Raw genomic sequence first — 12,230 nt, 5'->3', positions numbered from 1 at the left:
AGTTATTACGTTACATTTTGTTTATATTATAGTAATCGTAGGTATATTCACTATGGGTCAAGATTAAAATCTTAAGATAGGTGTTCAAATAAAATTGAACATTACTTGAATTATTACATGGTAAATATTATAAATATAATTTTTTTAAATAGTTTTTGAAGCCTCGGCAACTATTGCCATCAAAATTTTGTGGGAGAAGGGGAGGGGTACTTTTATATATGGTGAGAGTTAGCGACGACGTACGATGCTCGACCGCAGCACATATTAGCGACGGTGGCCAAACCACAGCGCCATACCAGACCCCTATTATTTTTATTATAGTTATTATTATATATTACATTTTAATAAATAATTACATTTTATCGTATGTACTTAATTAAAATATATATCCTTCAAAGTTTAAACAATAATTCTACTATAATGATACCTATTATGTACCATAAATGCTCAATTTCTGATCAATGGAACAACATTTTAACTGACAATGATAAAAAAAATACGATACTATTTTAAAACACTACAATTTCTAAAAATATATAAGATTTTAAGTACGTATACAAAAATTTTGTTTTGTTCGGTTATTACTTACGATATTATTATAATTATTATTATTACTCGTATTATACAAGTTTAATTAATTTTCACTCGTTCCATAAAATGGCTTAACGAACCTCTACCAATGTTATTATTATTTTCATAATTATTTTATAATTAATTTACATTAATATGTACAAACAGTTTTAAATCTGATAAAAACTTACCACCATCTCTTTTGATCCTTTCAAGATTTTTATCTTTTTCATTGAGCAATATATCACCTAAAACATAAATACCACCAAATACATAGAATATTAATTAATTACTTTACACAAATATTTATATTTCTACTGTTATTCGTCATTGTGGTGTACCTATATTTTTGTAAGTAACGTAAGCTGTAAAAGTTGTTATACCTATATGGTTTTGCTTTTATTGTTTCTAAAATAATTACAAGTATACAATTATACCTACTTTTACTGATATTAATTAATTATGTATTTTTAAATTTATTTGCCAACGATTGCTTTCAAATAGATTTTAATTTCATAATGTCCTTTACATGTGTAGGGGCTTAGGCTTATATTGCCGTATTAGTTTAAGTACTAGACAAGTTTTTAAATTTAATCCTTTTGCGCTTCCTATTTGAATTCCATATTGTATTTTCCTAGACTGAAAATAAGAACGATGCAGTGTGTTGGATTTGCATATGATGATTTTCAGTTGGGAAATCGACAATGTCACAATAATATTCATAGTAAAAACTAAAAAATAAGTGCAAATAATTATTTGAAATATGGAACACAATATAAATAGTCATGTATTATGTATACCGTACATTTAATTTGACTAATACTGTAGGCTCCATGAGTAAGGTTTGGATAAATCCATTACGCCCCATTATCAATGAATGATACAATGAAAAATCGCCAACGAGAATATTTTGTTTTGAAACATTTTAGATAATGATGTTAAAAGAAAAAAAAATAGGTGTCCGTTGAGAGTTGATTTGTGGCTTAATACACCAATGCATGTTGGCCTAATTTATTTGGACCGGTAATTGCGCTGATTATTTTAGAACCGTAAATGGTACTTACATTTCTTCATAGATTGTTTATTTCTTTATTTTTTATAATATCTTACTAATAAATTATATTTCTTTCCCATGTTGAGCTACAATCATTTTTTTTAAAAAATGTTAATTATTTTCGTTATAGAACGACATAATAATAAATATAATATTATGTGACATTTATATGTTGAAATAATATCTTTTAAAAAATAAGAAATGTCCCATGAGTGTGGGGATGAAATATGGCAATCTTTAGGATACATAAATAGAATAGGGACATGAAAAATTCTGCAGTTGAAAGTAATGTAGATACGGTTTTGATAGGTAGGTAGGATATGTCAATTATATACGAGTATAATATAATACATACACGTTCTCAGGGGACGATGTAGAAAAGGTACTAATGGACATGACAGCGGATTGGAAAGGCCGATAGTTGAAATAATGAAAATAAGTTCATGTGCCTAGGGAGATTTTAATGCAATAATTACCAGGGTGGCAGGGTATAATTGTTCTATTTTTGGGGGGAGGAGGCAAAGTACTTATGAACCCATACGTCGATGGTTCCAAATTAATATTGTTCTGTAAGCAACATTTTCAGTGAATAGATGTATGATATGGCAGCTAATTGAAACCTAAATACTGATAAATAAATTATTAATTATACGAATAATAGCATAATATAGTGGTTTCTGGCAGTAAAAAATAAGTTATAATTATTTACTATTTTGTCAATCTAATGATCATCACATTATAATATTCAATTTAAATTATAAGTATATTCCGTCGTTTCTATGTACATAACCAACTCGAACGGGTTTTAGAAAAAAAGTTTAAATTGAAAAGTGGAACTAACGCCATAGCTCTGAAAGTCCGAAGGTAGGTATCTAACCTTATTTAATTTGGCTTTAGAAGGAATCGCAGGGTTCATTGCATGATATGAATTCATCACTCCTAAGGCCCTAACTTACTAAAAAGTATCTAGGTACCTATTTTATGAATATAGTTACTAAATACATGGAAAACAACATATATTATGTAATATTTTTTTTGTGCACGTCAACAATGCTATATGTATAATATAATATACTATATACATACCTATATGAATAATATTATATCAAGGAAGCTGGACTGCAATTATATTTTTAATATTTATTATGCATATAACTAAAGAAATTAATTAATTTTAATAGTTTCAGTAGCTTATCTGTACTTAAATGGCACTAATTTAAGTAGGCGATACTGAAAAAATAACGATGATCGTTACTGTAGTGAAATATTTTGTATTATATACCAATTTTAATAGCAAGCGTATACTTTGAATTAAGAACTGTATTTATTTACGGAATCAGTATTCGATCGGAGTGGCCAAAAATGGTCACCAACCTTAATGAGATTTGAGCGCTCAAATTATCCTTTATAGAACGGTATGTTTCGTTCGTCACGCACCGGTGGTGCCAACGATTTCCGGGAACTGGGTCGAACGGCGATGTCGTAACGACAGAATCGAGTCATGTTGAATTGAATTACCATAAAATAACACTATACCTGTCTATACCTATATTTAACTAAGAACATTTGTAAGTGCGTACACAAAATAATAGTAATTTAGGTGAGAGAGCAGTGAACGGGGGGCAATAATCGGTTTTCCTAGGGGTTTTGCGTGCGTAGATACAACCTGCAGCACCATCAACAGCCGCCGTGTTTGCCGTTAATTATGACGTTATCGAAATGATATTCCACCGTTTAACGACCGTTTGTGAAAGAAAACACACACACACATGTATCACACACCTCGCTTTATGCCGTGAGCTTAAATATTCAAGCAATACTTTGTTAATTTATTTAGGTCGCATCTGGGTCGGGCCGCAGTGGATCATAAATCGCGAGCATTCCTCGATCGCCCTTCCCAAGAGCCGGAGCAGGAGCAGCCAACCGGTAGGGTCATTCATAAGATTGCCAACGATTTAAGCGCCACAAGTCCTTCCATCGACCAACAGTGGACAATATTATTACAATATGTTATGTTACGTGCATCATATAATGTAATAGTGAGGAGTCATTGCAGTGTACGCCGACGGGCTAAGTTTCATCTCCGACCTATAATACAATATGTATAGCCGTCAGCTGTAGGTAAATAGATGTGTAAATCGTAGTAAAAACTTAAAATCGTCGACAAGTATTACAGTAATAATATTATAATAATATAATATACGACGCCTAAAATGACTAATAAACTCAAGAGTCGTGTTAATATCGACGACCGATATGTAGGTATCTTGCGCCGAATTATGCCGAAGTCTTAAATAATTGTGCTGCTGCGAATAACACAACATTCGTCTGTAACATATTTTCGTTTTGTTTTTGATTTTAGTTTTGTCTGAAAATAAGGAAAAAAGCAATCATGTTCGTATACGATAGGTTTGCGGTACTCGAACAAAAATCAACGTCAAAACCTTCGGGACATCACGTCTCCGACCAAACTGTGATGTCTTAAGAAAATCACGGATCGAGATCGCCACCGACTTAATATATAGATATAACATTACATATTATATAATAAATATATAGCTGTGCAATACAATTTTCTCGAATCGTACGTGGTGTATAATATGATAAATATTTTCTTGGGATTTTCAATATCCGAACACCATCAAATTCCTCATTTCTTCTACACGTTTCACGGTTTGTTTTTATTTCAGTCGACTAACAAACAATAACATTGAACTGCCAGTCTACGTCGTCTGCAAGTCGCGCGTACTCGTGGTGTCACGTCCTAACACCATCGCGACAATGTTTTTTTCGTCTTTCATCAAAACAAAAAAGAAAAACTTTAATTTAACGCCAAGACTCGGCCAGAGGCTAAGACTACTCTAAGAGACGCCGCACGCAAATCGAATGTATACACTCTGCGTGTGGCCTCCGGTAATATTGTCTCTGGTCCGTGGTTATTTATTTTTGTTGTTTGGTATAAAATGATAAATGTTTCTCTGCAGCCTCAGCACATTGATCATCATCGCCGTCGGTTTATGTGGGTTAGTGTGCGACTGCCGGCAAGCCGACAGTCATTGCAGCAGTGTACCCTTTTTTTAGCAGCGGCGAGTGTGCAATACACGCAGGTAAATTATTTTAATATATGTAGGTATACACAATAATATAATAATATATATGTTGGTCGGGGTACGCGAAATCGTTATCGGCGACCGGTTCGTGTTGCCAGACTCTTCGTCCGCCAGGTTATTATATTATTATTATTATGCGTCCATCATGCGTTCGTGTGTATAATATGCAGTGAAACAACAATAATAAAAATAATAATAACATACTTTTGGTATTATCATGAATTATATGGCCGCAATAATAAATAGCCGTGTACGGTGGAGTAGAGGAGGCCACCGGTTGATTGTTGTGGCCCCGTGGGTTGGATTAGGATAGGTTTGGTTAAGTGTCTGACGACTTACTGCAATCGAGTCTTCCGATCCCTAGTCCAACGGATCCGGAAAAAAATATCGCCATTCACTGTACAATACAACTCCCGGAAATGCAAGTGACGAGTTGGTCCTAGGCTGCAACAAACGTCGGCACTCGGCACCCGTATGTATGACTGACCGTTTGAGTGTACGAGACGTCTTCGGCCTGACAAATTCAATCTAACGAGTGGTGACGACAAATACGTATCGTCTGCAGGTTTTTTCAGATTCTTACGAACAGCAGTGGCGAATTCGGAATTGGTCAATATAATAAAGATCAAATGGCTAATACTTTTTTCGTTTTTCGAAGTTTTTGGTAGTGAAGTATTTAACATTTCATTTGCCATGTTTAGATAAATCTCAAGAAAAAATGTTGAAGGAGAGCAGAGGTATAAACTATCGTGACACTATGAATCATTTTTTCAATGTCTTGATTTATCGTTTTTTATAAACTTCAAGACTTCACTGATAGTTCCTGTAGCGGCACTGTAACAAATTCAAGTCCGAACTAATGTATTGGGACATCTTTGATATCACGTAATATTTTCAAAAACATGTCCTGTCCAACGTGATTAACTTGTCCTAACCTAACCTAACTGCATATTATACACATTACTCCGACCAACCTATATATTCACAATGAAAATCGAACACACTAATACTGACTTTTTCTTGTTTACTTTTCGTTATTTTGTCTTATGCGAAATAGTCACGCTAGAGGTGTACACTATCATACGTGTGACATGTGTCTCACAAACAGGTTCTTGTTGTTTTATTAAAATCGAATGAAATATCATGTCTTGTGGACTGTGTATCCATGTAGTATATTATATAGATAAGTATATTTTGGGTCAAATGTTTCAAAAAAAAAAAATGTTTAGCACTCGTGAATCAGAATGCAAAATCTTATTTATTTTTTCACGAGTAGAAATAATCGTGACCTATGTTTATTCGCAAACCGCAAAATTATGTTCATCTACTTATACAAGTGATTTGCTGAATATGAAAGTCTTATACACCAATATAGACATATAGTATAATATATACCATCTATATACTATAAGTCTATAACCAGGTATAAATTACCTACTGTGTAAAAATAATAATAAGATAATATTTATAATAATCTGTCTTTTACCAACTGCTTGGTATTAAATATGACCCAAATACATTTTTTTTCGATCTAAAACAAAGATTAGATTGAATAACGAAAATCCGATTACAACCAAACTATACTAATCAAAATTGAAAATATTAAAATCACTCTACAAATTATGATTGCACTAAGTACTTATGTACCTACACGTAATATGGCCCCATCAGTCACAATTGAATAATTCAGATGGACCACATGTTTTAACGTCGTCAACAGTACCTAAAATAAATGGACGGCAAACTAACCAGTCATTGCCTCCGAGTAACAACAATAATATTTTGTTGCGAATAAAGTGGCTGTTAAATTTACCGTGCTTTGTGCAACGGTGAAGATGAATTTATCAAAGGATGACATCTATGTATGAATGACGGGTCGACCATAAATGGTGGTAACTGCGCTTACACGCGTGTATGTGCAAACCACCTGTGTTTTCTCTTATAAAAATGTTCCGCTTTTTGAAGTATGTTTTGGAATATTATATCCATGTTTGCACAGAGTTGTATTCATGTTCACGCTAAAACGTGCGAGAAATGTGTGCAGACTTTCCCGTGCATTTATTGCAATATCGTTTTGAAAATATAAACGTTATACAATATAGTATAATATACATATTATTGTGTTTTATCAAAACATTTTTTTTTTTTTAAATAACTTTTATTATTCATTTATAATTTTAATAAATAAAACACGTTTAAAATAATTTTAGTTCTACAATAACAATTGTATTTCAACATTTATAAAAGTAAATGCGTTGTAAAAGGCACATATTAATTGACTGTTGAAATATAAGGATTTATTTTGTTAGATGTATTGTTGTATACACAACTACGTTATAATTTCGGTGGTTTAAGATCATTAAGTCTTATGAACTAGTTGAAGTAACTCAAACGGAATAAATGAAAACTTTTAGCCGTATCGCGAATTATAATATAGTAAAATGATGTAGAAAATAATATATAATAATTAATAATGCATTGTTTAAAGTAACCTAAACAATTATTTAAGAGTGATTTTAATTTGAAACGAGTCGTAATATAATGACCTACAATCGTAACGTCGACAGACGTTATTGCAGTCGATATTTTGATGAAATAAATTTATAGAAGCTCGTGAGTATACAGTATATTACAAAATATAAATTAAAATAGTACATAGGTATCTATTGCACATTAAGTGAAGCTATACCAGCTAGGTAGTCAATAAGTCAAAAATTGCATTTGTAATTGAAACTTTTACTACGGATTCAAATTACGAATGTTTATTAATATATCAATAATAAATGTACCAATACGTATACTATTACAGTCGTTGTATTATAAAATTTAAAAAAAAAAACCATATAAGAATCACACGATTCACAGAACAATCGTAAGCTATATGCGAAAAATTAACTATACCAACACAATGTGTGTCTTACGAGTCATATATGAATAATGTAGCCTAGAGTTAAATCATATTATATCCTAACGATATTAAATTTATGTATAGTGTATAAGATTAAACATATAAAATAATTTTTATCTTAAAACGATTTTTTTACTATTTGAGTTAAACATTTTCTATTTATCTGTCTACCATCTCGCTACACCAAACTGTTGAACTCGCAGACAATTACATCGAAATTCTCTATTATTCAACAGTACCTACATTATTCGATTGATTCATTTCACTATAATCAATCACGACAAATAATCTAATCATTATTATCAGTGGCGGACCTAGGATTTTGTTTGGGGGGGGGGGGGCCAATATTTTTTTTGTTCATTTCAGATAAGATATTTGACACTGGCTGCAAGTTATGTCGTTTTACGTCAATCTAATAGGCGATAAGATATACATTACAAAATTAGAAACCTGAATTTTTCGTGAATTGTAATTATAAGTTTTATGTCACAGTTATATTCTTACACATCTTATGGGCCAAGGGGGGGCCCAGGCCCCTCTGCCCCCCCTTAAATCCGCCACTGATTATTATATAGGTGTACTGCCTAATTGATTTTTTCTTTGTCGTATTACGAGTTGACCAGCCCACAGATGTAATCCGTGTCACATTAAAATACATAATTTCTGCACCTCCGAGGCCCACTTGTTGTGAAATTCTTAGTAAAAAATGTACCATTTTTAATAATTTGAAAGTTTTGAGTCAAAATTCCCCGGAAATCCGTCACCATCGTGTAATAATAACATGTACCTATGCATGTACACACACGCACGTTTGTAGGTATATCTACTATCTACATAATATTATAATAGTTCCTGACACCTATGCACATTCTCTTTACTCACAGCCGCGTGAGCTACGATTAAATCCATTACGTGATTGAATAATATTTTAGAGATACTTGTTTTCAACCGCAAACGCCCCGTGGAGTCATAGCCATATATACATAACTTATATGGGTGTTATTACCGTTCGTTTGTCATTTTGTTTAACGCTTTTTCTTCCTACACAATATATAAATAAGCTTCTTCGTTAAACCAATACTGCACAATACATAAGACATTAAGACATCTATGTATAACATAGTATCGTATACCTAAGTATGTTTAGAGTGTTTAAACGCGTCCAACAGCCCCGACTATAGTATAGGTCGTATACTCAGGTACGTATATTACACCGACGAGATATATTAAGATGTACAAAATGTTCTGTGTTTAGAAGTAGATGAGTTCATAATAGATATGTACTAGGATTTTCTAAAAAAAATTGTCAACTTTTTTATTATTTGAGCGACTTTTACAGTTTTATGTAATTGTACTTGAAGTATTATCGATTTGAATTGTTGTGTGTGTGAGTGCGTGCGAATTTCTTTCTGTTCTTGCACGAGTACTCGAAGTTAACATCAGATGTCTCTGTAGGAATTGAAATTATCCGGATGTGATATTTACAATGCAATATTATGTACCCGTGGTTACGTATTATAAACATTTTTAAATGGTTCATTATGTAATATTAGCCATTTTAGTACCAATGAAACCTGACAATATTTTATTATAATGTAAATTATCGTATAATGTTAATCCGACATTAAGATTGACGATTATTAAAATTCAATTTTTTTTCGTACTTATATTATTTTTCTTTTAAAACGTATTGGTATTGGTATTGGTACCTATATATAAAAATGTGATGTAAATTGTTAATTAATTTTTTTTATATACCCACATCAGAATAATAGTCATCAAAAATATTATAAAATAATTGTATGATTGCTATAAATTATTATAGGGGAAGTATTAATGTTTATATGTCGTTTGGGAGAAATTAAAAAGTCGATCTTTAATAAAATCATAGATACATATATTGCATAACAATATTACTATGTAAAATACTAAAATATATGGTCCAAAAGCGCCGAAATTCAGTTTTAACTACCTACCTATATTATGACATTTAACATGTGTCAAAGGTAATGTTAAACGGGTGTACTGTATAGTCGGATTATTAATTTATAGCAAAATATAGAATAATTTAATCGGACATGTGGTTCCGCAGTGGTGGTGGACATTTTATCCTTTTATGTGGTTCCGATTTCCGGTACCTTTAGGGTATTCACATAATATCATTTTATCATGTTGTGTCTGTGTGGCAACGGTTGATAACGAATCTTCTTCTCCCGCTCTCAGTAACTATTTACAATTAAATAATGGTTAATAGTCCTGGATTTGATGTCAGGATTTTGGTGACGCCAACGCCAGCGTGTTCCACCTTTCTTTTCTCCTTTCATTCGAATTAAAATTTAATACAACACGTGCCTCATCTCAGCCACTATTTTAATGCTCACACACACATAGGAGGTATACTTATGGCTATTGACCACGAATTAACCCGTCGGCCGTCCAGTCACGTGTCACGATTAGATTACACGGTCGATTAAACCCACGGATTACAATAACTATATACATAGGTATACGTATATGCAGTACACTGAAGTCTGCTCAGCCGGTAAGACGCTCCAAACATCGTTAGTTCGCATGTCGCCCGGAGACGCACGCATATTATTAGGTATATTATATTTTATTCACTATTCGTTCGCAATGATAATAATATTTAGGCGGTAGGTGTATAATATTGTGATTTTGTCGGAATCCGATTAAACACTTTCTACTTTAATTCTATTCCTAAGATTGATATAAAAAATGTATATACATATTACATATATATTATACACAAAATTAGTCGCTTATAAATATTCCTGCGGAATTGTGGGTCTTCTATAATTTGTTGAAACAAGTTATTTAAATTAAATTTTTTTTCTCAATAAGTCATACCATATCAATATATTATAATATACGGTGAACAAAAATAAATAAGTAATGTGCTACCTAACCGTCTTTTAAAAATTCGAAAGTAATGGGAAATATTTTAAAGGACGTAAATTAGGTTTTTATTTTATGATTATTGTCTGAAATTAGGTAAAAATTATCTGACCTTCCTGGGACTCATGAGAACTATTAAAAACGTGTGCGTAACAAAAAGAGTCTACATCCACAGTTTTAGGTTAATTAGTTGTAATTAACACATTATGTCCAGGGTTAAGTATTTGTGAAACTAAACCGAATTATTTATTTCATTATTATTATATAACACTGCATACAGCGTTCATAGTAGCACATGGTAATATAAACATTTATCCTCAACTTAATAATCAATAATTCAACGTGTTGAATCTATTTGTATTTTACAGAACCCGTACAAAGTTCCTATTTTAATCAAAAACATCCAAATTGAGACATTTTACCTGGTGCACTACCTGCAGTAGTTGTATATAACTCTGTAACGGATAAACTGTGTAGCCATTTTTATCATCTTTTCAAACACTGAATTAACATTTTTAACAATTATTTTAGTTTTAATTTTTTGATGCCTATAATTTTTAGCCAGTGCATAATATATAGAGATTACATTGTATAGTAAATTTAAAAACATATTATTTTTTTATCCCAAAGAGTAAAATAGGTATTGTATTTGCTTGGATTAAGTATCCCTAATAAGTACTAATAATTATGAATAAAATATGTTAATATTAAAAAATTTCGATTTTTGGAAGTTTTTCATTGTCTTGGCTGAAATACATAATATTATTAATAATAATAATATGATGTTATATTAGTCGCCTAGTCGGTTTATTACCGACTAAACGATTTATGAAGTGTTAGCTTATATATAATACAGTCGAAACTGTGGTTATCTCCTTATATGAGTCCACGTAATGGTTTCATCAATACTCGCCGACTGTGTCAAACGATTATCGTCCAGCAGTTTATATTACATAATTCGCAGTGTTTGAATAGATCGTGCCAAATCGTCTTATTATAGGTACAAAGAATTTATCGAATTCCCGCAGCCATTTGACGTGCACCCGAAAAACCAAAACGGTGTCTGTCATGTAACGGATATTTACATATTATTATATTATAAAATAATATGATGACTGTCGATAGATTATATTACACATATATACCTATACTGTTAACAGATGGACGAGAAGAGTTAATAAACCATTCATAAATGTAATTATCCAATTATTCATGGCTAGTTACTAATTCACAATATTATATTATACATCTAGTACCTAGCCAATAATTTCGTGTTGAACGCCGTCCAAGTTAATTATAAATTCGAATTAAATTAAAGCTTATTAATTTACAAATGCGTTTCCCGTCGTACTCACGAAAAAACAATACATATGCTTGCGTTTGTCAATTTACATTATTTGATTTGCCGCCTGATGGCACGAAATCATAATAACAACATTTACGAAAGTTGAGTCACCGCCCGTTGTATGACCTGCATCAGATTCGTTAAATGTGGTATTTTACTCCTTAGAAATTGAAAAAAATTGAGTAAAACGTATAAGCTCGAAGAGACGTCGTTTTCGTGGTAAACTCGGAACGATATTCGCTGAATATTCTGACCTTAATATAGTGTCCTAATTACTGCGGCGATACTTCGTGCATATAGGTTGAAGTAACTGACAATTTAGAGTAC

At 31.9% G+C, this 12,230-nt stretch overlaps 1 protein-coding gene across 1 annotated transcript in view; it reads right to left on the bottom strand.

Annotated features, from left to right (window-relative positions):
* The window catches only part of LOC111033359 (mucin-16-like), a 78,544-nt gene that overhangs the window by 15,549 nt on the left and 50,765 nt on the right, over window positions 1–12,230 (bottom strand). The window contains exon 2 of the mRNA XM_022314048.1: window positions 762–818. Within this exon, the coding sequence (XP_022169740.1) occupies window positions 762–818 (57 nt within the window). The remainder of the gene's footprint in view (window positions 1–761; window positions 819–12,230) is intronic.

Source organism: Myzus persicae, unplaced genomic scaffold, assembly GCF_001856785.1.
Source record: "Myzus persicae strain clone G006 unplaced genomic scaffold, MPER_G0061.0, whole genome shotgun sequence".
NCBI lineage: Eukaryota > Metazoa > Arthropoda > Insecta > Hemiptera > Aphididae > Myzus > Myzus persicae.
Note: the sequence above shows the minus strand (reverse complement) of the source record. Positions and strands in the feature narration are given on the sequence as shown.